Consider the following 26,052-nt stretch of genomic DNA (forward strand, 5'->3'; position numbering starts at 1 on the left):
GGGAAAATAACCCTTTTTTTTTACATACCTCACATATGGAAATTCAGCCCATAAAGATGTGGTTATTACATAACTAGTAACTACTTCCATCAATGATGGAAGCTTCTATAGTCATGATGTGAAAGCCCACAGCAGGCCTCTGTAAATATTGATCCATTCAAGACAAGTAAATCATGAATAATTAAAGAAAAAAACATTCACAGCTGAAGTGAAAAATATCAGTTGCATTTAATCACCAAAGATAAAAACATTTAAATATCCATTTCATAATGAGACTGACAAAATCTTTACAAAGTAAGCCTTCGTCTTCTGCTGACTGCTTCACATTGTCTGTACAAAATGAGGTGGTGTTGGAGGCTGGCACAAAGAGAGGAAACTTTCCAGAGTAAACGACGACATCAGCAAAATGAAAAGCAAAGTTACAGCCAAAACATTCTTATCATTTGATAATCAGCAAATGGAAGGACACAAACATAGAGAATATATCAATAATTTTGTCTGCTTTGCCATTTTCCTTGTAAACTGTTTCATGTGCCCTCACAAACTCCAAAGACATTCAGTTCCTTTTCTGGTAATATAAATACTAATCATAGTAACCAAATCAATATGTAAAATAAGAAATGGGGAAACGAAGAAGCAACACTGACATTTCATTTTTCATAAAGTCCTCCGGCATGCCACTGCCTTATTTCTTCATACAGCTTTTAGATGCATAAATGATTTCCAGCGTTTTTACATCACTTGGGGAGGTTTTTTTTCACTTAAGAAATTAAAAAAGATTCTATTCATCAGGCAGTACATTGCTCATAGCTCTAAACTTCTCTGTGCTTTCACTTGCTGCAAAATACATAAATTGCAAACACTGACAGTTACTGTAGGCTTCACTGAAGTCAAACTTTCAGCATAATTTACGGCCATCTCATCATCTGCAGTATCCAGAGAGGGCACAATCGCAGGGCGGGAGAGCCGAATGCAGACAGGAATGTAAAATATTCTTAAGACTAACTATGTACACAAATCTGTAAAGGATTCAAAATATCATGCAAATAAATACCGGTCATTTAAAACAAAACAACAACACTGACCTCAGTCGGGGTAATATATTATACGTTAGGCTGTGGGTAGCTCATAAAAATGTCTTTCCTCAGAGTACAACAGTGTTGTTTCAACACTGCAAAACTGACTAAAGTTATCCTGCAGGTCTTGTTTGCGCTGAGGTCTTAATTCTCCATATCCCTGCCATGCTCGGGCACAGAAGAAATGCACAACAGTAGGTATACTGTACATAAACATTCATTCATTTCAATCAGTCCAAACTGAGAAGCACAAATTCCCAACCGATGTCAAATATATAATAACAGAGTGCAGATGGAATGGTGTAGAAATCTATGAAAATGGGCAAAGTCTGTGCTTTGATTCAAGCCTGAATCACAGAGTAAAAGTAAACAACACAAAGCAGGAGGGCAGCAAGGTTTGTTCCAGTAGCTTTCTGTCCATGAGAAGGCAGTGCTCTTTCACAAGTGTGCTCCTTTTTAAAAAATGTTCACGGAGAGCATCTTTTCATATTTCCTGACCGAGGAGTCCTTTTAAAGCTGGACCACTGTAACCCTTCAAATACAAGTGTGTCTTTTATAAAGCCTGCAGAGTGAATGTCCACATCTGAGATCCAAATGTCCCTGTTATCCAAAACGACGAGTGCAACAAGGCACTGCAGGGTGGGACACCAGGCAGACGGAGGAAAACATCGGCCTACAAATATTTTGTCCAAAAAGCTTTTTAAAAATAATCCTCGTTTGCCCGGCAGCCAGATCAAATGACGACACAAAAAAGACAAGAAGGAGGGATTCACCGTGGGAGATTGATTTCTGGATTTTATCATGCGAACTGCAAGATCCTGTTGACACAGGGATGTTTTACATTGAGATGTTTGAGCTCCAGAGTACAGAATGAAATTTTGACATCTGCTGAAGAGTGAGTTGCTATGAACTCAAGTAAAATCTGAGAACAACTCGTGTTCAGATTGAGTGACGTAAAAACTAGACTACAAAGAAGTAATGCTGCAGTTTGCAACGTCCGGTGCAGATTTTAAAGAGACTTTTAATGATCGAATGAATGTTTTTGTGGAGAGAAAAAGTAACATTGAATACAAATCACTAATTCTAATGAGCACACTGTAAAATATTTTCAACTTATGTCACGAGACAGGCTCTGTACTGAATTCTCTGTTTTGTATCATCTTTTTTGGGTACTTGGACTGCTGGTGAGACAAGATGTTTAAAGACAGCAGTTTGGGTTTTTATCTTTTCAGTTACTTCATTCGAATTTTAAAACACATTAAGCCACAATTAATGCAATTATTTTGTGTTTTGGAGTTCAGCTGTGTGCCTGTCACAAAGTGGAGTATATGAAAGAAAATTCATCTTCAACAGAACTGAGTCTAACTGTTAATACCAGGTGGTTGGCTGGTATATCAACTTCAGTGCTGATAGTTTAATATCCAGCCGATATCCATGTGCTGAAGTTCTTTTGGGACAACAACCTATCTAATAAAAAGCCTCAGAAACAAAGTAGCCGTGCTATTACTGCAACCCTAAAAGTACGAACCCAGGAGCCTTTTTTCAGTGCAACTTTTCTCACGACTATTTCCAAAAGTCCGTTGACGCAGGTACGCATGATAACACAGAAACACTCACCACAGTGAATTACTATGTTCACAGGTGAATTGGGACAGAGGGTCAAAAGCACAGCATACTGACAACATATTGATTACACCAATAGCTGTTCAGAAGCTACATTCCCCATACAGAAGCATACATAAGTGCATAAATTCGGATTTAACAAATATTGGCAATACAAGATACAAAAATAGGGCAACAAGCTTCCTATCAATCAAGCAACTGATGTTTAAGGTGTGTTTAAAACATGTTGGTCACACACTGTGCTAGTAAACTATATCAATAACACTGCGCGTAAATTACTCTTCGTTTTATCATGAAATTAATATTACTGTTAGAATAAAACATCCAACGATCATAGCATTATTGCACTGTGCAGTGTTACACGCAGCTAAATGTTGTAGTTCACCAGGATGCACAATTACTTTACGTGATCAGTCACCTGTAGTTTGATTTTCCCTTCTTTGACAACATCTAACTGGACTGGAAGCACTTCAAGATCATACTAAGCATCCGTGGAAGCTTTCAACAAAGTGAACTGTTACCAACCGTGTAACAAAATACAACTTCACAGGGTGTTTCTTCATTGATATGTGTCATGAAAAGTCAGCATTTCTTTTGCCATCAAATCGTTTTTTCTTATCCCTTGTCCAAGTGCTCTAAGAAGAAAAAATTGAGGGGGGGGGGAATGAACTTTTTGTAGTTCTCTGTGAAATCTAATTTGATTTTAAGACTTTCGCGACAAAGACGTGCTTTAAAGAGCAGAGGGAGGTTGTTCAGGGTCCTTCCATGGATCACACAGCTAACAATACTAAAACTGTCTTGGCAAAGGTCAGAGGTGGATTAAAAGACACTGGAGTGAATGTGAAGTTAAGGCTCAGATCTACCATCATGTAAAAACAGCTCGAGCTGCAGGAGCTTCCTGTACTGTATATAAGAAGACAATTACAAGGACCAGACATGCAAACAAAAACAGGCACAGAGTCATTTTAAGCCAACAAAAGCAAGGTTGCCACATGCAGCATCTCAGAAAAATACAAGTGGGAGTCTGAAGCTCACACAGCAGCAGATTCTTTTTTTTTTCAAAATGTTACATGTAAAGGCTGTGTAGGACGTTTTATTGTCTGCTGTTGAAATGGCTCGGAAGGGTTTTCACATAAACAGCTAAAAACGAGCGCCATCCAAAACACACAAAGCTGCTATACTTACAGGATATAAAGTTGGAATGCAGGACTACCTCCTTCAAAAGCGTATCTCCACAAAGTGGTACAGCAACTTTACGATGTAAATACAGCCTCCAGTAATTTACCACACAGAAAACAAAAGGAGTCTCAGATCTTTTTTAATTTCAGCACCACAATCAGTCACAAAGACTGACGTCAGCTCCTGCGAGTTGATTATTCACTGACCCATTTAAAGCATGTTTCAGCCACCTGCTTGACTTTCTGATGATGATTAATGTGGCTGAGCACGTGAAAAAAAAACCAAACATGCTTGTTCTACTTTAGCATGCACACTCAACACATTCTCTTTCTATATTTTGCAATCAAGTCCTGAAACACAAAAAAATGCATGAACATTAAGGCAAAAAAAACCCACAATAAATAAATTTTTAAAAAAAAGCACCAATAACTGACCCAGGGCACCCAAAGCATCATAAGCTGTTAGTAGATAAAAAAAAAAAAAGAAGAATGTGGCAGTCGCTGTTTGATCTGACCTTCAGTAGATCCGAGCCTAAACCCAAAGAGATGGAAAATGTCAGAGTGTCTTAACGTGTAAGAGATGAAAGAGAGGCAGAGTGAGCTGAATGAAGAGAAGGACTCCTATAGAGGACTGAAGAGAATGACCCCGTCCACACTCTGACGTGTTTTCCTGCAAAGGGAGAGAAAACAGTGAATTCTCTTTTTTTCAATGTAAATGGGAAGCAAATCCCTCTGGGTGGAATATATGTAGATGTATATCTATATACATCTATATATATCTATAAGTAAACTTATAAGTAAGCTTATATCTCAGCCTTTTATGTATCTAAGACACGTACAACTTGTCATCTATCTGTCAAGGATTTGTTTGTTTTGTTAAAAGTAAACATCGAAGGAAACAAATATTGTTGTAAAAAATATATTTCCATTAGTATCTATTCACTTGCTACATTAATTTCTATGTTTTTATTACCTTAAAATGAACCATTTATATCTAGCAGCGCAGCAGGTCTTTGTATATTTGACAACACCCATATTACCACCATAAAGGCACATAAAAGGAAGGTACTTTTCAAAGGACGACACGGAAAAGGAAAGTGGAGAAATCAGTGATAGCAGATGCATTTTTGTGAGAAGTCCGAGGATGCAAATTTGTGAAATGGAGAATCAAACTTACTGCGTAAAGCAAGAAGAGGCAATGGGACGCAAATTGTCCTTGTCAAATAAGCAAAAACCAGAAGAGGCACAGTGATCTTGGGAATAGGCAAAGAGTGAACATTTTTATGGCTTTTTCCAGATGATGATGCAGAACAAAAGGTCCTTGGGATTATTCAGAAATTGCTGGTTTTCTCCTTGACAGGTAATTTAGCCTACCGATATTAGTTCATTCATTTCAATACCCATTTATCCTGTTGAGGGTTGCATAAGAGCCTATCGGCGCTATCACTGGGCGGGCATGAGGCAAGGTGCACCTCCAAGTCAAGCCATTTAAATTCATTAAAATTTTCGGGAACCTTAAGATTGTTTTTTCATGGAAACTGCTTTTTCCTTTCTTAGTCAACTTCCACCCAATATAGCGAAATACTATCTAACTTATAACTGGATTTTAAAATGACTGTAGACCTGAGTGACTGGTAATTATTTTGCGTTGGATAATGAAAATAACGACTGAAAAACTATTTTAAAATAAATTTTCCCTAAATATTAGTTTTGGTGCTTACACAAAAACATTGTCCATTACAGACTGTCCCATTGTGAGTTCAAGAATGAAGGCACAAATTTCATTTCTGTGTCTACTTACTAAGGCACTGTAGTCAAAGCAGGAAGTCGGGCCTTTTCGATATCGTGCGTTGCTCAGTACTTCACATGGATTTTCCTCTTGAACTGTTTGTCTTTAGTTAAAGAGGTAACAGTGGACCTAACTGCTCCACATGATGGATGGTGGGTTCACTTCCAGCACAGATGAAAACACTGAAAGGATACACTCAGTTCTGACCTGGGTCAGCCTCTCGATCTCACAGGAGCTGCAGGGAAGCGTCTCAGCCACCACAAAGAGCAGGTTGGTGTTTTCTATCCTCTTTGCGTGGAACAGCCTGTGGAAGACAGTGATGGATAGTAAGGCAACTCCATATGGATCGTGCAAGTCTGAGAGCACAAACAGTAAGCAGAGCAAAAATATTTTGCTGATGCTCCTGAAAACACACACCGTGAGCAGTTCCCACAGTCCTGCAGCACATTGTAGGAGTTTGTGGTGTTTGTGAAGTAGAATTGGCTTTGGATGGTCACGCAGCTGCTTTCCTTCGTCTCAAAGCCTTCGACAAGGACATCGTCTAAAAAACAAATTATCCACCAACATTCAGTTTCATAGTTACGTGTTTTTTGTGATAGTACATGGTTTGCTTTGATCCGACATGCATTAATATTTTATGCTAAACATGGAGTACGCTGTTAACGTCTGAGCCCAGAGCAGGACTCTGATAACGGACATTTGGTGGAACAAATGAGACTAAAATGCCACAAAGCTGAGAGCAAAGTTGTAAATGCTTTCTTAAACAAAAATGATTAACTTGTTGATTAACACACACACACACACTGCTTAACCTTGGTAAAGCCAGCTGTTGTAGGCAAGCCCGTACAGAAGCTGCTGAGTCACAGACCTGAAAAAGATGTTTGGTAAAGAAGGGGAGTTTGTTCAGGAAGCAGCAGTAGTTAATAACAGTAAACATAAGTCAGTTATGTTAGGGAGTGCTGGTTCGATGTGCAGACGTTTAGACAGAATTAAGGACTCCGTAAATTAAGTCTCATATTCCTGGTTTTATATGATTTGCAGAAAACAAAGTCTCACCACGCCACTGTGGACGTCCACCAGGCCAAGCTCAGGATGTCAGCAATGGACGGCTGCACAAAAACAGAACAATAAGATATTAATTCAACGTCCAACTGCGGTGCCATCTAAAGTTTGCGGGCCTGATGTTGTCTCTTACCACATAAATGCCTCTCGGTGCTGCACCAGTGTGGCTGCTGCTGACCGGTTCACACGCAGACTGATAGTGGAAGGACTGTCGGCGACTGAAGATGGAGTTGTTGTAGAGGGCGTGCATCAAATAAGGGTCCACATCACCGAAGAAGAGACCAATCTGGAAACGAATGAAGAGTTAAAGAAGCATTGGGAAAACAGCACCACAGTAAAAAAAAAAAAAAAAAAAAAAAGGAAGGAAGATTTGACTCTGACATTAACAGTGGGTGATTTACTGCCAAAGAGTCACATTACAGCACAAAAACATACCTTTTTCCAGTGATCTCTCTGATTAGACATAACCAGGAACCCACCATCATCTATGAGATAGCACAGGAGGTCCTACAGACGACACAACATGGTTACACAACACATGCCACGTTTGACATGAACGTATATGAGAAAGAAAACAGAGCAGTGTGGAAAATGAAAAACCAGTAAAGGTCAGTATCCACAGGCAGCTGTTATTGTGCTAATGGCTCTCAAGATCCCATTTTTAAGAGCACTTATTTCAATCATATACAATAGCTACCATCTTAAATAACTCCTGATGAGTTTCTCCTCTGACATTGTTGTTAGAGGTTAATATTGTAAGGCTTGTCCTTTCCTCATTTTGAATGAAAATAGGATACTGAGGAAGTCATAGTCCTGATCAAAGGCATCGCAGGCAGTTCTGAGAATTTTGTGGGACACTTAAAGTGTTTCTTTCATCTGTACAAGAAGCACTACGTGCTGGCAAGTAAGACCAGTCTTATAAGCACAATATAAGTGAGTCAGTCCCCAATGAAGAAAGTTATTGTGGTCATAAAACTGATGGCGCTGTCTGGCTGCAGTGGCAGATCTGCTGCGGTCTAATTGGTGTGACAATGAGAAAAGCTCTTACATCCGTGTTCACTTCACAGTCCATCTCACAACTCCTAGATGGTCCACACTGTTGAACAAAATGAGTAATGAGACCCGGTAAGTTTTCATTAAGTTAATCATTAAGCTGATTATTGATTAGAAACAGGTGGCTTTTGTGGCGTTGTACCTTGTGTGAGCCTTGTCGGCTGTCTGACACATTGCTGGCAAGGATTTTAAACTTGTCCACCCAGGCCTCCAGATCGAGCTTCACTCCAACCACTGTGTGTCAACATCCACCATATGGAAGTAAAGAGAGACAGAAAACAACAAACATCAACACAGATCAAATGGAGCAAAAATATATTAGGAATGTTTCGCATTAAAACAAAGGCCAACCCAAGAGTTCACCATTGAAGCATTTCCTACCTGCAGGTTTGAGCACTTTGCCTCCTAAATTAACCTCCACAGTTGAACTAACCAGGATTCCAACAGTGCTGTTTTCTGCTCCAACTGTGTCATCAAAAGCTGTTCAGAACAAACATACATATGAACTTCTAATACTTATACGACTGATAAGTTCCAGTTTCTGTTGAAAGTAAAAGATTAAGTTGAAAGCCCTTTTAAAAGTGAAAGTCATCTACAGGAGCCCATCTACAGGAGGCTTTTCTCAGGTTCAAGGCTACACCCCAGCAGTGAAGCATTTTACAGCAGTCAACAGTGAGATTCTTGTGAAGATACTTTCACACATTCACTTTTTGAAGACCTAAATGAAAAAAAGCATTACTGCTTACACCTGTATCCATTAAACACAAAATAGAAACCAGAAAGAGGCATTAAGACTGGAAGCATAAAAAACAGCTGCCCAGTTAAGTCCCAATAATAGCAAAAAGACTGAGGTGTGAAGTTGTCAGTTTTTATTACATGGATGCATTTGGCCAGAGCCACATATACTTGCAAGCAGCAATGAAGGGGCCAAGAAGTTCAGCAGGACACATCAGTCATGGCAGCTTGATCCTGTTGATCATGTTAAGGAGCTAACTGTTTGCACAGGGAGAGAAATCTAGTTTTTGCTTGCTGCAGTTCCCCCTGGTGGTCAAATACCCATAAACGTCAATTGGTGGGGTCAATGTTGTTCTGGCCTCAGGAAGCTTCTTACTGAGCAGGACGATTGGGAAGAATTCAAGAGACAGCAAGTCAAATTCTCTAATGCATTTTTTCTTTAGTTACAGCCTGGTGTTAGAGTAGTTTGAGTCTCTTAGCCGCACACTTGTCGAACCCCATAAAAGTACTATTCCACAATGCCCTATGAGCTGAAATTAATTTCGCAAACCATTCTTGATATATTTCAGTTAATTTCCTGTTAGTCCGCTTTGCTGTCGATGTCTATTGGCTGAGATTAATGATTGCTTCTGTAAGGCTTAGTCTGAGGATCATCTGTGCTAATCCTGGTTAGGAAAGGAAAGTGATTAAAAAATTCAAAAACTTTTTCACAAAATCCAATGCCATATAAAACCCAATATGGTGATATATCAACCCCATGAAGTGCTTTGCGTCTTTATTTAAAAAACATTCCTCAGTAGTCTCAGGGTTCCTTTACTTTTGATGAAATCATGTCGTCAGAGCGCTTGGGCCACAGCCATACAACACATTTCAACTTCAAAAACTTCCTCATGGATGCCACAGACTCTAATAGCAGAGGAGGCAGAAGATGAAGATGAACAGGTTGAAATAGTTTAAGGTGCGTAGCTTCACTGCATGGCCCCCAATCAACACATTCAATCAAGTCTCATTTTGATAAACAATACAGTGTGTGTAACATTTGAGTGTATCCACTCTGCTACTCACAAGATCTCAGCGGAGGTCTGAACATGTAGCCTTTATTGTCGAGGCTTCGTCTGTAGAAATTTGAATTATAGGGCTCAGGATCCTCGTCCCACAACTCAGCAGCTCTGCGCAAGTACAAACACACATCATTGAGCATTTGAAAGTGAAACATCTCCTTGCAGAACCAGGTCTCTCTGCTTGAGAAAGAAAATATTCTAATCTCACTCACATGTTGGGAAAAACTCGTGTTATTCCTCCATCTGTAGATGCAAATACAGCCAGGAAACCATACCTGTAACAATGCATTTTTACTCAGTCAGCCCCATGACAGCATGTTGTGTGTTTGTGTGCTGTGCAGAGCGTCACCAAACTGACTTACGCATTCAGGTCCTTGTTCTTCCATACACGAGAGGCAAGCTGCCCAATAATCCTTGAATCCAAGATCAGGTTGTGGATGAGGCCTTGGTCACCTGCAACACGAAAAACAGGCTGATTATCCCATCTGTGTGCGTCTGCAACGGCAGCAGATAGTGTGGACTACTACGCTCTGAATTTACACACATTCATCAGACTCTGGGGAGATGTCCAGCATGAGAGAGAGGAAGTTCTGCAAAAACTGTGTGTTGTTGTCAGAAAGCTGCAGACGCTGGCAGTATTCCCTGCAGAGACAAAACCATCCATGAGCACCACTCTTTTACCAAAGTGTGAAATCAGAGGAGAAAGAGATGGTCACCTTGGAGCCAGAAATACGTGTCCTGATGATTCAAAGGAGCTGGGCAGCAGCGACTGCATATCTGTGAAATAGAAAGAAGGCTTCTTCTACTTCCTTTTTCTGTTGGTCATACTTATGAGATGCAACAGTGAACACACTGCCTCCCTGTACTTACATTGAAGTTGCAGCATCACATCACTCAGGTCTGCCTGAATGTAGTACTCGTTGTAAGGAGGCAAAACCAGACCAAGACTGCAGGTGGCAGCATCCCAACATGAAGATGCATGAACGAGGAGACAAGATGAGTAAACCTATCTATGCCTGCACGTATTTGGTCATTATTCATGATTATCAATAACACTTAATAAGCCTGCATGAGCTCACCTGTAATCTGTACCATTGATAGGAGTCCAGGTGTAACTTCTGTACACTTCATCAATGTATTGCTACAATAAAAGAGACACATCCATTTGGGAAAACGGAAAAAGAAAACAAACTCAAGATAATGCTGTTATTTCTATTTTTAATGTGATCATCTTAATGTGCTTCTCCAGCTTCAGACTTAATGTTATAATATTTCCTGGTTAACTATTTAGCAATAAATCCAGTTTCCCTGACCGCTGCACTGTAATTTTGGTAATGAACACACACGCAATCTAATAAGCCCACAGAAAAAGCTCATGAGAGATCCAGTTAATTCAAAATTCAGACTGTGTTTTGTTTGTTCGCAAAAGACCAACGATAGGTCAAAACATGGGACCAGAACCTGATTAGCTAATGCGAAAAAAGTATGAAGGTTCTCCAGCACAATTACATTCATACACCAACAGTATAGAACAAGCTTGGGAAGAAAATTGATCTTCTGTGTATTTTGAACTATGATGAAATTAAAGAAAACACATTATGATGAAACACTAAAATATAGTTTTAAATCAAAATGGAACAGCAAACCAAGGAGACATCGAAGTGAGACTATTGATCGGTTGGTGAGTCTTTCAGACTACCTCTGCAGACATTATGTGTAATTTGATAACATTTACTCACTGGACTAGACTTTAATAACATAAACCAAATATCTGAAAGTAATATTATGAGCTACGAATGCAAGCGTTCTGCACAGATTTACTTAAAAAAAAAGTAAGAAAATTAGATAGATTAGAACATTTTTAATATACTTCTGTAGAATTTCTTGTCGTTTCAGTGCTGCGCATCATCCAAGTTATACTATATTATTAAGAACTGTGAATAGAGAGCTGAGTATCAACCGAAAAACTGCTTCTGTAGGGACCATTTCACACCAAGGACTTTCAGCGGTGCCAGCATGCCAACATCTGAGGCATCATCATTAGTGGAGAAACTTCCCCCAGTAAGAGTACGTTGCCTTGTGTGCTTAAAATAATGAAAACTTTTTTTTCTATAACATGAGTTGGTGATGGGCTGCACGGTGGTGTGGTGGTTAGCACCATCACCTCACAGCAAGAGGGCTCGATCCCTGCCTGGTGCCTTTCTGTGTGGAGTTTGCATGTTCTCCCCGTGCATGCGTGGGTTTTCTCCGGGTACTCCGGCTTCCTCCCACCATCCAAAAAACATGCATGTCAGGTTAATTGGTGACTCCAAATTGTCCGTAGGAGTGAGCGTGCATGGTTGTTTGTCTCGTTTGTCTCTATGTGGCCCTGTGATGGACTGGCGACCTGTCCAGGGTGTACCCTGCCTTTCGCCCGATGACTGCTGGGATAGGCTCCAGCCCACCCGCTACCCGATTAACGGACTGTCGGTATAGAAAATGGATGGATGGATGAGTTGGTGATTTCACATCTAGGCTGTTCGGTTTGGTTAAAACAAAGTCGGTTCTGTTTGCCCATTTGGTAAGATCCCTTGAGCTGGTCTGAGAGCTTCCTCAGTGGAACCTCACTCAGCATCTCAGAAGAGATTACTGCTCAGTTTCTCATGATTTTCAACCCTAACGTATTACTAATGCAACACAGACATTGCGAAAAGATAATTCTATCATATTAATGTGAAGCGATTGTGATAACAGTTGCAGTTATCAAACATCAGAGATGTTTTGCCAACATGCATATATGGTTTCTTGGCAACTGAAGCAACTGATTGAAGACGAAAATGTCAGTTGCCAGCAAGGGATGGCTGCTGGTCTTTAGCAGTTAAATCAAATCTGCTATTAAGCTTAGCTGGAGGGAATACTTGCTGAATGGGAGCTGCTCAGAGGTGACAGCTAGTGGACCTATAATCTTTGTCTGCAGTAAAAATATATTATCTACTCTTAGCTGCAACCAACACAACTACATACTGTATATGCCTTGTCTCAGAGTTCAGTGTTGGATTTTTATCACAACAGAGATGACAGTTTTTCTTGAGATAACAAGTTAATATATCTCATCTCAACAAACCATAATTCCAATTTCTAGCAAGATGAACTAAACTGCTACTATGAGAAAAAATAATTTATTTCAAGGTAACAAATCAACTCTTTATCTTCAATCAATAGAATAAATCATTGTCAGCGGGATCATACTCTGCTTGAGTTGTGGTAGGTTTTAGTTATTTTTCATCAACAAGTAAACATTCTTATGTAATCTTTCAGGATCTGGGGCGAAATCTAGACTTCTCGATCTCTTCTTGGCTCTGTTCGCTGACTGAAAAACTCAGTCCCTGACAGCAGACTTATGCCATATCAGGTATCCCTACTGGCTGTTCTACAAATGTAGATATGCATCCCTTTAAATGGTGGAACCATTTTTCAAGACAGTAAATCCTGCAGAAAAAGCTGCTCTTCCAAAATAGGCAAAGCGACTGCGCTGCTTAGCAACTTAAACAAATGACAACAGATCCATCACAAAGAAGAAAAGTTAGTATTTTACTGTAACTAAATCCATAAAATGCCACATATGAAACTAAAAACATCACATATGCTGTTAAAGACTGTAGCAGTCAACAGTACCCAGGCTGAGTAGGTGAGTTGAAACTCTCGGCTGCTACTGTATGTTAAAAATATCGCGCTACTGCATCAAATTTGCTGTCAGAATGAGAAGGAGAAATAATAGAATTCACTTGCCTCATCAATCGACTTGATAAGGGTTTTAATCTGCATTTCACCCGGTCTTCCATCAATCATTTGTCGGCGGATCTACACAATGAAAACACAAAACACGTCTCACCGGTCAAAAACATGTAATGTTGGCCTTCAGTTACCTGTTCAGACACTGAGGACTGGTGACTGGAGGCAGATACGTTTTGCTCACTCTTTCAGTAAAAATGAAAAAAAGTAACAGGAAATAACATAAAATGCCTGAAACCAAACGTTTATTTTAGTTCCACGAGGTGCTCACCTCCTCTTTATTGCTGTCCTCTACCTCTGCATCCAGAAAGTCCAGAGTTACGGGTTCAGGGAGGTTCACAAGCTGAGAGGAGTCGAGAGATAAAAAAGATTTAAGGTAAGTACAAACAGAAACCCCACATGGAATATGTGTGAAGTGTAAGCTTCTAAAAGCCACAACCAATGAATGATTCACCTTTGGCTGAAGATTAGGATGAAGGAGCAGATATCCATTCGGATCAATAGCAAATATGTATCCATTGGCCCCAAGCTGTTTCAGACATGAAAAATAGAGAAATACAGTTGAGGGTTCTGTGTATCATGTTAAGAAGACAAATGAGGAAAATGTGACTGACGTGTACATACATTGTAACGTGGCGTCAGCCGCTTTATCTCATCAAGATGCACATCAACTCCCATTACCCCTAATATCAGCTGATTCTGATAAAACAATGAAGAAGAAAAGCATATTTAGTTGAGATGAACACTAAGCATGTGATCTAATAACCAGTTTCATTACCTGTGAGTTTCCATCCATGGTGAGATTGAATACAGGCAAAGTCCCAGTTACTACCATGCCAAGACCCTTAAAAAACAAAACCCAAATTTATCTATGCAAGTTAAAATGGTGTGATCATTTCTTTTCTCTGTGCTTTCAATAGATTTACTGTGTTTGATCAAATGCAACTAATGTCTCACCAAAGCATCCTGGTATACGTTGGTCCACTGAACCTGCTTGGCCTCGCTGCCTGCCAGAACCATGGGGCGCCCCAGCACGTCGAGGTACTCCTGACCAAACACAGAAAAACTGAACGTGACCGGCTGAAGCTCTAAGACAACCATCAACATAAAGCCAACACTGGGAGTGCCAACGGGTGAACATGGATGATTCTACACAAAGCGAGTGAGTGACACAAGGAGAACCAGAAACAGTGAAAGGGGATCAGCTGTGTAAGAGGAACTAGACAAACCCACCTGGGTGTTAATCCTTATTGCACAGATGGATCGGATCTCAAAATAGTAACCTGGCGAGCGACAAAGAGAAAAAAAAGCGACTAAAAAGAGAGAAAGGCAGCGCATGTGTGAGCGGTTCTATCAGAGACATCACAGGAGAGCAGCTCATAAATATTCCAAATTTAACTAGATGTTACTCGAACAGTGACTCAGACATTCAAATTCTACAGATAGGAAGTTTAAAGAGGAAGAAAGGCTCACTATGCTCTCAAATTCAGGTGTTTGTATTTGTTCAGTTCTGTCGAACCATCACTGGAAGTCTAACAGCTCCTGAGAAATTACCAGATTCCAAAGTCCAGAAACATGTCACATGGGTTCAAGTGATTACGCAACCGATTTTTTTCAGAGCGGTCACCAAATTGAACTCTATACTCCCCCCATTCTTGTGTCATCACCTCCATCATCATAGTGTTGACTGATCTATTAACTACTAATCTTTACATCACTGCTACAATTCTGGTTATTTTGCACCTAATACTATATACACTTCCCTTTGTAAATATAAGATATATGATGTCATTTAAAATAGTTTGTATCTTTTATTTGACTTGTTTTTGGTTTTCTTTGTTTAATAGGCAGCAGTAAAACATCCCCACACCTACAGCCTATTGCGGGTAAATTGGAATCTGGTATGAAACTAGTCCTCCTTTGACCCAACCTGGCGTCCTCAAAACCAAACGCCCATTTCTCACTTTGTTCTTATATATCATAAAAAGTTCATTTTTAAACCAAAACTGGAGCAATAAGAAGATACAAACTAATGTTTCTCTGTTTGCCCTAAGTCAGAATACTGAAAACACCCACACATAAAAAGAAAACAGCTCTAAATCATCTAAGAATAACTCAGACTACCTGCAATTGTCAGTTCAGACATCATAGTGAATGTGCTGTACATTCTGTATTTATACATTTGATGTTTTTTAATTTTTTACATCGTCTAAGTGGTGATTTCTTTAATCAAGTTGACCTGGTAAAACATTTTTTGATGTCCAGCTCACTAATATCATTCAGTTTGGCAAAAAAAAAAAAAAAGAAATAAGTATTAAAATGTTTCTAATCATCATTTTCTTTTTGGTATGAAATTTCGTTAATAGTGCCGTTCAGTTTGTATGGTGACCTCTGTAACTCTTCAACATAATGTAGGACATAAATTAGGTAAATGGATCACTTAAAAAGTTGAGCTGACCTTTATTCGTGCAGGCAATCCACTGTAAAGGTGTGACATCATAGTTATGTTGACCCACAGAAAAGGTAAATACACGAACCTTTGCAGGGGGGCGAGAGGAGAACATGAGTTTGATTTAGATGAAGCAATGCATCCTTTTCACATTTAGGAGTGTTTGTTATAGAGGAGAGCTTAAAACTGACTGTTTTGTTGGGCCAGTTGTATTGCATGAAGACATCCTGAGCTCTGTCCTCTCCCCCATCGGTAAACAGCATAATAATCTTATTGCAGTTAGCCCGTGGGACATTTGTCCTCTGAAAAGAACAATAAAATAAATGCAGCAAATAACAAATGTTACAGTGAAACTGTGTACAAAAAGTTAGTAATATATCAGCAGTCCACTTACGTTTAGGAGCTGATTAAAGGCAAAATGAAATCCAGACTTGTAATCAGTGGTGCCTTTCGCCTGCATCTGCTGCACAGCCTCCTTGAAAATCTTTTTGTTGCGCACGTTAGCCTGGACTAGATGTTTGAAGCAGGGAACTACAGCCTCGGCCTTCTCGTTAAACTGAAACACAGAAGCAGAAGCAGTCTGACATGAAAAATGAGAATAGGACCAATGGAGAGATGATAAAGAGTATCAGCCACCCAGAGATAAGGAAATATAGCAGATACCGACCCTGGCCACATTGACATAGTCGTCATCTGATAACGTGTCCAGCATTTCCATCACCGAAGCTTTGATCAGCTTGAGCGTGAGCCCGCTGACGCTGCCACTCCTGAGGAGACACAGAAGGAACATATCCAACAGGCCGATTGAAGTATTTCAACATTCACTATCATTTTTTCTCCAGCTGTCTCATCATAGACATAGTTATTAATCAGTACTGATAAATCCTTTTTTAGCTGTCATATATTTGCCCTTTTCTCTCCTCCTCAGAATTTTGCAGTCCACAGGCCTTTGTTGTTTTGTAGTTTCTGTTAAGCCAAACACTATTTCTCGGAAAAATTGACAGCACAGAAAGTGCAGTGAAAATGTGGACTAACACTGTTATGTAATTACAGCTTCTTAAGCGTTACTGAGTACTTACACATCAACAAGGATGACCATGTCTTTGGGGGATGATGCGCCCTGAATGTACCTGTGACATAAAGAAAACCTTCAACCCTCTGAATTTTCTGTATCTATGAAAGACCGACATGTGAACATGTTATAAATGGCGCACTATACCAGGGCCTCCTCCTGACATCATACAGGTCTATTTTATCGGGGGTTTTCCAAGGTGTTGCTGCAAAAAAAAAAAAAAAGAAGAAGGAAAGAGCGCATTTACCAAAGAGTGTTTAGGAAACCTTGAGGTTGGCTGTGTTCGGCCATTTTAAAGTAGCATATCTTAGCACATCTGACAGCAAACACAGACACAGATGTTCCAAGACACCTGGGTAGTAGCGAGTGACTCCGGTCGCACTCCCAAACGCTTGCCAGAGAAGTGACGGATCTTCCCGACTGTTCTCCATAAACACTTTCTCCAGCGCCTGCGTCCAGTTCAGTTCATTCAGAATGACTGGAGCTAGTGGGGAAAAAAGTAGTTTAAAAAAAACAATGCACAAACTTCTTAAACTCCTGTGAAATAAATTAGAAACAGTTTTTTTTCCTGGCTGCTATCTTATAATTGACATATGGGAGCGGTACTTGCCTCCTTTGTAAATATCTGTGGGAATCTGAACAGCTGTGTAGGAATAGTTGACGTTATTTTTGAAGTTTGGGTCATACACAAACTCTAGCTTGATGTGGGAGGGATTTTCCACCTCTCCTTCTCCATCCATGGAATACTGTCAGAGCAAGATAGCATTTAAATGTTGCACAAACTTGGTATTTTCCATGTGTTCATTACACAGTATCAATAAACACTTTCAGAGTATTTCAGTTTTTATTTGTCCAACACTCACATAATCCAGCTCTGCCTTGGAGTCATAGTAAGCCATGTCCAGCTCCTAAAAGAAAGCAGATGGAGGTATGAAGAGGCTGCTCTGATGATAACTGTGTAGCATGAGGACAAATAGTCACATGGATGCATGTGTCAAGTCAGTCTCTGATCTCACTGAAAGCATTTAATTAGGGTTGCAAATTAGCTTGTTTAAAGTGAAAAAAATCAAAAAACCCCTTCTCTTCCCCTCTGGTACCAAGTATTTTATTTTACTAATTCCTATCCGAAATTTAATCTTGATCCCTCACAATCATTTCCAACATGACAATGAAAAACCAATAAAGTACAACAACAAATATTCACACAAAGCAACAATGAGAGAGGTTTTGCGAGGATCAAATCTCATTTCTAGCCTCTATGATATTGTATCAGTTAGGTAGCCAGTGATGTGCACATGACAAAAAGGCTCTGAAAACTTTTGGGGAAGTATACAGTATCCAGGTTTTCATTCACTAGCAGAGCTAAACTAAAGAGCTCTTTTAAAAGCTGAAAAAAACAAACTCCATTAGCTGCAAACAAACAGTGGCCGTACTGGCTGCTTCCGTTGTAATTCAGTAGAAGAAGTAGTTGTCTGAACCAGAAACAAACCATGAGAGGGAGAAAAAAACAACTGTGGTGGACATATAAAGGAGGAAACTGAAAAGAGCTCTTTTTCAGGAATTACTTTCATCTTTGGGAAGGTGATCTGGGAATATAACTGATTCTGGGAGGATGCTGATCATGTAAGTTTACTGCGTTCCAGCCCAGGCTGGAGACAGCTCGAGAGTCACATCATTCCAATCTTTGCCTGGTCAGACACAATATACACTTCAAAACAGAATATGGGGAAATGTTTTACTTGGACATTGTTTTTTTCATTTTCCTTCCATTTTTCCTATCAAAATAATAAAAAAAAAATTTAAAAAGAAAGCTGCACAAGTCCCATTTTCCTGAGATTAGTTATATTATTTCAGTCCTGTTTCGGTGTTACAAAACAATGAACTACTGTGAGGGCCATACAAGAGTGCCTGACTAACATTTGTGTCTGAATTACTTACAAAAGCATCCAAACTATTGGCTTCTGTTCTATTTCTTAATGATTATTAAATTCTTTTCATTCATCTTCAAAGAGGGACATACACCGTTTTAGTGGATAGCATCACACCATAAGGAGTTACTGCAAAGTTCAATGATTCATTTTCTCACATGAAGCAAATCAATGACTGATTGTACACCAGATACAAAAAACTAAACTCCATTTATTAACCACAAAGATAGCACCAATCTCTTGGATCACCTAATTTATTGATGATTCTTTTGATTGAATGTTAAGGAATGCACATAGAAAGCTACCAACTCACATAACTATACTCTAAAAGTTTGCAGTTATATAAAATATTTTTAAAAAAAACTAAAAAAATAAAAAAACAGCAAATCTATCCATTTGCAAAGCTGTAACCACCAAATGTTTCCTATTATTCAGGACTGTTCTCTGCTTCGAACTGTCACATTATGATTCAGTAAACAGGCTGTAAGGCTTGTGTGGAGCATCGCCATCTGTTAGACTTAGTTTCTGAGGAGGCCTAACATACTTCAGCATACGCATTACTTCTACTCCTATAGTTCCTATTTCTGGCCTACAACCCTCTCAGTCTGCCGTTTGCCATATTATGGTTGCCCTCCCGTTATCGGCAGAGTAGAATATCCTGCTACGACCATTCGCTGCCCTTTCCGTCAGTGTGGCATTGCTCATCTGCTGCTTTAAGTCAAACATCGTTTCTACACTGAGGCTATTTGTAACTCCAACAAGCAGTGATGACTCCTGAAATGCAATATTACTTTGTGTTTTCAAGTGATAGCAACTGGACCAGTGAAACAACTACATTAATTGCAGTGCACCAAAATCTATCGTCTTGTTGTAATAACTGTAAATCGTTTCAAGACAGAGCCACATATGCAGTCCCACCCAAAAGTCTGGACACTCCTACCCTTGTATTTTGAACGAGTAATGGTAAAAGACAGTGACTGTGCCTCAACTCAAAATTAAAATTTCAGACCATTTGAAAAAAGGAACAAGAAGAAAAGAGCGTCTGTCTGAGAGCAAGAAAATCATGCTGGATGCATGTGAGCCTTTTCAGTGAAAGAGCTAAATTATACAAAGCCACCAGCCCTATCTTTACAAATGGCAGCAGATTCAGTGCCTCGGAGAGGCCATGTGAGAGGATGAGGTTAACTCCGTCTGGTTTTGCTGGGGGAACGAAGCAGACCAAGTGGAAAAGTGGAATGCCAATGTGTGTAGGACTCAATAGAACAGCACGGTCGAGCGCACTCCGTCATCTGTTTCACAAGGGCAAGCGCCAAGGGATTTTCTCACTCACTGGTGTGAATGTCCTGTCTTTCTGGGGTCTTTCTATTTACTGTTGCAGCGCTCAGAGACACGTCTGATTTGAATCTTTTAATCAGTGGTTTAGTTAAGGTTGCATACATTTCAGCATACATGGAAATATGTTGGCACTAATCCTGTAAAAAATTAATGCTGTTATACTAACAGTTTTGTCAATAAGTTTAAATACATACTTCTCTGTCAGTATTTCTGAGCTGGCAAGCTGAATGTTAAACTACAGGGGTGCTTAAACCACAGCATGTGAAAAAAAAAAAAACATCTACAACAAAAAAAACAACATTTTAGGAACATAATCTTACAAAGAGCAATAATAGAACAAAACACATTGATTGCTTTTGCTTTGTAAAATATTTATGTTTGTTTGTTTTTATGTGGTGAATGTTCTATCATATTCTATTCTACGTGTTGAGTCTAGTTTGCAAAATGCTGTCGTTTTGGTTCTATTGCTCCTCTGCGAAATAGCTAAAAGAAATTTGATTCCAGTATCCCATTACCATCTATCCATTTTCTATATCCATTTAATCCAACTCAGGTTCTCAGAGGGACTGAAACCTATTCCACCTGCCATTAGGCGAGAGGCGGGTACACCCTGGACCGGTCGCCAGTCCATCACAGGGCCACACAGAGACAAGTGAGACAAACAATTCTTTGCACGCTCATTCTTAGGGACAACTTAGAATTACAGATGAACCCAACATGCGTGTTTTTGGACTGGGGGGAGGAATCTGGAGTACCTGGAGCGAGCCCATACACACATGGGGTAGAACGTGCAAACTCCACACAAACAGGCCCCAGTTGTGATTCAAATCTTTAATACGAAAACTACTGATCCTTAGCAATGACATATATTACATACATATATTCCTATGTATATAAGACCTTTACCTTGATTCCATCCTGCCACGGATGCTCTCGCTGGAGCCGCTCTGCTTCACTGGCTAGCCGCTACAAGTTGCAGACAGAGAAACAGTCACATTAAAGGAGCAAATATGATGAATTTTTTTATTTCTCCACTAACTTAGGAGGAGCATAGTGAACGTGTGACTGGAGGAGTGCCTCTGAACATGACTTGTGTTCAGTGGCATTTGTGAAAAAAAGTGTAATTCAATTTTTGTATCACAAAGGAACTTTTCAGATAGTTTTAATAAACCGTCAATCATTTTATTTTCTTTCTTTCTTGGAAAGAGTCATTTATTGTGCTAAAAATATGAATAAAATATAATTAAAAAAATCTGATGCTGATTTCATCAGCTGAATCAGTAGGAAATGCAGGTGAGATTATAATAACTGTGCTCTGTTCTAAAAACTAAAAGAACTTGTTCATTGCTTCTATATTAAATTCAGGGAAGACGCTACTTTATTTAATGCTCAGAACTGCAAAACGCCCTCCAGAAGTCACTTCACCAGCATAAAAACACGCTATCAACTAGCTTGAGGAGATATACTTACATCCAGTGCTTTGCGCTTTTTAGCCAGGAGTTTCTCTATATCCAAGGCCACCTTCTCCACAATCCTTCGAGGCTGATTCTTCACGAGAGTAAAGCGTCGTCTTTCTTCATTGTATATCTGTACATTTTTAATGGATAAAACACAACCGCAGTCAGAGTCTTTTCTGAAAACACCTGTTTGACGTTGCATAAGTTTATGTGAAGTGCATTATTTGGGTATAATTTGGGGTACAGTTTGAAAATATGAACAATATGAAGAAGAAGTCTAATATATTAGAGGCACATTTAAAAGAAATGATAATGCATTTATGGGGCTCTATAAAATGCTTATGGCAATGAATAACAATTCAAGACAGGGTTTAGAATAACAAACATACATTTATGATGTTTTACAACACGTAGGTTACAAAATCAGTGTTTCATAGACTTTCAAGACCTTGTTATAAGTTGTTGTGCATCATTAGAAGCATTTAAAAAGCTGTGTGAAGCCCTTTGAATGCATTATAATATCATATGAATGTGTATTAAGGAGATAACCTACATAAAAAGTTACTCAAACACCCAAGTCAGAACAATTCTGAAAGCAGACGGAGCCTTGCTTTACAATCTGAAGCTCATGAATTTGCAAAAGCAAATCCTTTTAATGTCTAAGTACTGAGCCCACTGGGGAAAAGTCACTTGTTGTGTTTGGTTGCTCAATCCAAATCTAAATATGGCTCCTTTCATCCAAATGAATTCATAAACAATGTCTGTGAGTTCTAACTGAGGTGACTTTCTTCTGGAGTTTGGCTCTGAATAGTTATAAAAACACCATGTGGCATGAAGGCCCATAAATATTCAGTTAAGCCTTTTTCATACACGGAGAGAACTGAGAGAACGGAAAGTACAGTTTTTAAAAAAAAAATAGACTTCACATGAATCAGCGGGGAAAAATGGGCTCATTAACACTTCATTAACAGCTCTTTCAAGCACATTTATAATAACAATGTAAAGTCAAAATGAAGAATAACTGTTAAGTTTGTGTGAGATGATAAAATGATCTGAAACACTCTCTGATTTTCTCTTAAAATACTGTAACATTTTCAGTGATATCGTGTCACAGGAGAGTGGATCAAAATTGAAGTCAAGTTTTTGTATGTTTCAATGAAAGCCGCTTCCTGAGCTGTTCCCAGCTGACTATACGAAGGACTCCATGGCTTCACTGTTATTCTAAGAGTGCATCTAAAGCTTTGTAAAAACTGAAAGAACCACGTTCACCAAAAACAACTTTCTTAGCGGTCTAATTTGAACGTATCTTGAAACACCTCAGTTAACTGTACGGGACCTGAAAGATGGCCTTCCTAAACTCACAAAACATTCCGTCTGATTTCCTTCACCAGGGAAAACTTTATGGAGACATGCAGGAATTACACACATTTCTTCATCAACTCGTCTTAAATGCAGTTTGGAACGAGTGGACAAATGTCTTTAGAGACCACAGTGCTTAAGGAATCATTTACGACATGTAAGAAAATATATACAGACCTTTATCATATTGTATCTTCTTTTTCTTTTTTCATCTAAAGAGTACATTTGAATTTTATATTCAAATAAGAAATGTGTCATTTTAACTGTAACTCCGTACATTAAAGACCTCTGATAAATTTTGCTCCCAGTGGTCTGATATCTGATATGAACTGCTTCCCCTCTACAGTCAAACTCTGAAAACTGGTGGTTTTCAGGGTTTTAAATCAAACTGATATGATTCTGTAGTTGTGAATAAATCATCTCATACACTTTATGTTACCGCTGTGTTTTAACTGTGTATTATCTCACCGTGCAAACATCATTTTCACCTTGATATCAGCACAGCACAGTAAGTGAGAGCTCAAGAGACACCATCATATATGTAAGGGGACAAGACGTTTAGAGCATCTTCCTGTGTGTTGTGGGTTTGACGTCATCCGAGTCTCTACCTCATGAGGAGAGATACCAATGACAAGATGCCGACAAGGCAGGAGGGGATACGGTGATCTGGATTAATGTATTTGGCATACTGTGTGAAAGCTGTCTCTTGACAAATAGACTCCTTCAAATCAACTTAAAGACTTTCTTCTGGGTTTTTTTTCGCACAGGTGGGAACATGCCGTAATAAAGAGGGTGTCTTTGTGAACAACTTGTCCTGTTTAGGATATATTTAGGATCAAGTCAGGATGGGTGTAGCACATCAAGCTTCAGTAATAGTGCCATCTGCAGGTTGTCAGTTCAACACCTGAATTCCCAAGAGATGGTAACATTTATGGTTATTGGAAGATGAATCGTACTGACTTTGGTAAACTCAACTTTTTCATTGGGGCCTCCGTGACCTTAAATTTGTTGCTTTGTCAACAAATATAAAATGGATTGCTTACAAGATTGATACATTTCTTACATTCTTATAGGTGAATCCTTGCAGATATTATTTTGTTTTGTGAATACCTAAAAGCAAAATAAAAGCAAAATGCTAAAACTTGGGTAAGGGTTATGTAGTAAAAGCTATCTAAATGAGTCCGCCACTGCATCTGTCAACTGGGCAGTTAACCAAGGGAGCCAGAGGCATTGCACATAATGTTGTTTGTATTGGCTCACTGACGTTTGTGGTTTTACATTGATTTTACATTGATTTGTGGCACAACTAGCAACAGCATCTGTGAAAGGTGCACCGGGTGTGGCTCTACAGTCAATGCTACAGTTTAAAAAGCAGTGTTTGTCTTTAAGAAACTGCATTTTGCATTTCAACTCCTAACTCCACTCCTTCCATGACAACTTCCTCTCACTCGTGTAGATTGTTGTCATTCCACAACATCTCATCACGAGATCAGAGCGAGACTTTAGTAGAGTTAATCTTGATTATTGTGAGGAACATAAATCTAAGCCTGTCAGTAGCAAATAAAAGCCCTTTCACCTTACAGCAGATGGCAGCCATTTAGCATTTGCTGGTCCTCGCTTTTTTTGAAACAGGTCCAATCGCAAAGGCTTATATTGTTATTCATATTTTACACCCATTTAGAATATAATAAAAACATAAATACCAGAGTTTACCAGTAAAAGAGCTTAGCTTGGTAAACACTAGGCTTGCTGTTCAGTACTGTCATCGTGACAATGTTAGCATGGTGACTCTTGGCAAGCTAAAAGCAGTTTTACAGAGCTACTAGCATGACTGTTACTGGCATTGTTGGAGAACTTCTTGCAAAAATTTAAACAATACAAGCTGTCCTTAGCACTGGAATAAATGTAAAATGGAACCACTGTGGGATTCAATCCAACAGCTAAATCAAATGTGACCTAAATTACACTTGAAACGCCTTCTAAGCCAGGATGAAAATTGTCTTTAACAGATCAAGAGGGTTTCAGATGCATAGAGGGATTAATGAGGACTGAATGAACAAGTGAGTGTCACATCCAGGCATTACTGCAGGCTGACCATCTGCTCTGCTGTGACACAAACATAGAGGACACGTGCCACTGGTCTCTGCTGAGGAAACGCCTCCACACATCTCTACCAGAGCAGGCCTCTCTTGCCCCCTGCAGATGAGCTCTGGTCCTGTTTGTTGGCATTTGCTTTCACATGAACAACTCCTCCAAGTCAGGTGTTACACTGGGCATGTGAAAAACTGAGTAAGCACCAGCTGGGATTTCAACAATTCTTTTAAGATGAAAACAGGACAGTATTTGCTCTGAGGACCTTAGACCTCTCAGACTTAATTTTACCCTCTTTTTAACCACATTTTATGTGGTCGCTCACAAAGCACAAATTTGATATGAATGATTTTCATCATGTGCGTAGCTGTAGGGCAAACATGAGGTGTTACTTATCAGTGTAAAGATATTTTTTCAAAGGCATATTTAATCTGTAGGTCAAATATGATTGACACAAAGACATTATTGATACATATAATGTTTCTTAGAAAATCTGTATAAAATCAGTTCCGCAAGACCAACGAGAAACTTCCAGAACATCACATAGTAAACAGTTTTATAGGTTAATATCAAATAAGAGGTTTTTCCTTCTGATGTAATGAGCAAACTTCCCATGGGAAATGATAGCGGTTCTCAAGACACAGAGAATACACATTTAAAGTGTCCAAATTATACTTACATTAAGGTTCATAATTTTGTTTTGGGTGTTTCGTAAAATAGCTCATTGGTCAAATATGAAAAGGTTAGCTGCTCATTCATTGTTTTAGATGTGTAAATCTAGTCTTCTAGATACAAAAAGAAAGTTAGAAAGCCAAAAAAAATCTAAAATCATGACTTCTTGTGAAAAAAAAAAATACATTAACCTAATTTTTTTCATAAACACTCTTTTCCCCCCATTTTTTAAGTGGGTTGTGTAAAGTATTCATGAGTAGTCGGGTTTGCTGATCTGCTGCATCATGGAAATGTGAGCCGAAATTAAAATCATCACGTTCCACACGTGCCACTCACAGGCA

General features: G+C 39.2%; 1 protein-coding gene across 2 annotated transcripts in view; it reads right to left on the bottom strand.

The window, feature by feature from the left end:
• Window positions 1–209: 209 nt before the first annotated feature.
• LOC140303363 (voltage-dependent calcium channel subunit alpha-2/delta-2-like) overlaps window positions 210–26,052 on the bottom strand; it is a 37,713-nt gene continuing 11,870 nt past the window's right edge. The window contains exons 3-38 of one of the 2 annotated variants that reach the window (XM_072382095.1): window positions 21,603–21,719; window positions 21,039–21,098; window positions 17,733–17,777; window positions 17,480–17,615; window positions 17,222–17,353; window positions 17,017–17,074; window positions 16,877–16,927; window positions 16,465–16,564; window positions 16,192–16,353; window positions 15,989–16,099; window positions 15,807–15,885; window positions 14,582–14,631; window positions 14,306–14,395; window positions 14,127–14,192; window positions 13,973–14,047; window positions 13,803–13,877; window positions 13,620–13,691; window positions 13,346–13,417; window positions 10,657–10,718; window positions 10,448–10,524; window positions 10,294–10,354; window positions 10,122–10,219; window positions 9,940–10,030; window positions 9,790–9,852; window positions 9,582–9,685; window positions 8,163–8,261; window positions 7,924–8,015; window positions 7,777–7,824; window positions 7,164–7,235; window positions 6,862–7,014; window positions 6,723–6,775; window positions 6,479–6,534; window positions 6,084–6,207; window positions 5,861–5,970; window positions 5,679–5,761; window positions 210–4,547 (exon numbers count right to left, since the gene is read on the bottom strand). In XM_072382095.1, coding sequence (XP_072238196.1) covers window positions 4,434–4,547; window positions 5,679–5,761; window positions 5,861–5,970; window positions 6,084–6,207; window positions 6,479–6,534; window positions 6,723–6,775; window positions 6,862–7,014; window positions 7,164–7,235; window positions 7,777–7,824; window positions 7,924–8,015; window positions 8,163–8,261; window positions 9,582–9,685; window positions 9,790–9,852; window positions 9,940–10,030; window positions 10,122–10,219; window positions 10,294–10,354; window positions 10,448–10,524; window positions 10,657–10,718; window positions 13,346–13,417; window positions 13,620–13,691; window positions 13,803–13,877; window positions 13,973–14,047; window positions 14,127–14,192; window positions 14,306–14,395; window positions 14,582–14,631; window positions 15,807–15,885; window positions 15,989–16,099; window positions 16,192–16,353; window positions 16,465–16,564; window positions 16,877–16,927; window positions 17,017–17,074; window positions 17,222–17,353; window positions 17,480–17,615; window positions 17,733–17,777; window positions 21,039–21,098; window positions 21,603–21,719 — 3,111 coding nt within the window. In that variant the 3' untranslated portion in view covers window positions 210–4,433. Of the gene's footprint in view, window positions 4,548–5,678; window positions 5,762–5,860; window positions 5,971–6,083; window positions 6,208–6,478; window positions 6,535–6,722; window positions 6,776–6,861; window positions 7,015–7,163; window positions 7,236–7,776; window positions 7,825–7,923; window positions 8,016–8,162; window positions 8,262–9,581; window positions 9,686–9,789; window positions 9,853–9,939; window positions 10,031–10,121; window positions 10,220–10,293; window positions 10,355–10,447; window positions 10,525–10,656; window positions 10,719–13,345; window positions 13,418–13,619; window positions 13,878–13,972; window positions 14,048–14,126; window positions 14,193–14,305; window positions 14,396–14,581; window positions 14,632–15,806; window positions 15,886–15,988; window positions 16,100–16,191; window positions 16,354–16,464; window positions 16,565–16,876; window positions 16,928–17,016; window positions 17,075–17,221; window positions 17,354–17,479; window positions 17,616–17,732; window positions 17,778–21,038; window positions 21,099–21,602; window positions 21,720–26,052 lie in introns of both variants that reach the window. The other variant, XM_072382094.1, reaches the window with a different exon arrangement.

Source organism: Leuresthes tenuis, unplaced genomic scaffold (assembly GCF_036924035.1).
Source record: "Leuresthes tenuis unplaced genomic scaffold, fLeuTen1.0.hap1 SCAF_3, whole genome shotgun sequence".
Lineage (NCBI taxonomy): Eukaryota > Metazoa > Chordata > Actinopteri > Atheriniformes > Atherinopsidae > Leuresthes > Leuresthes tenuis.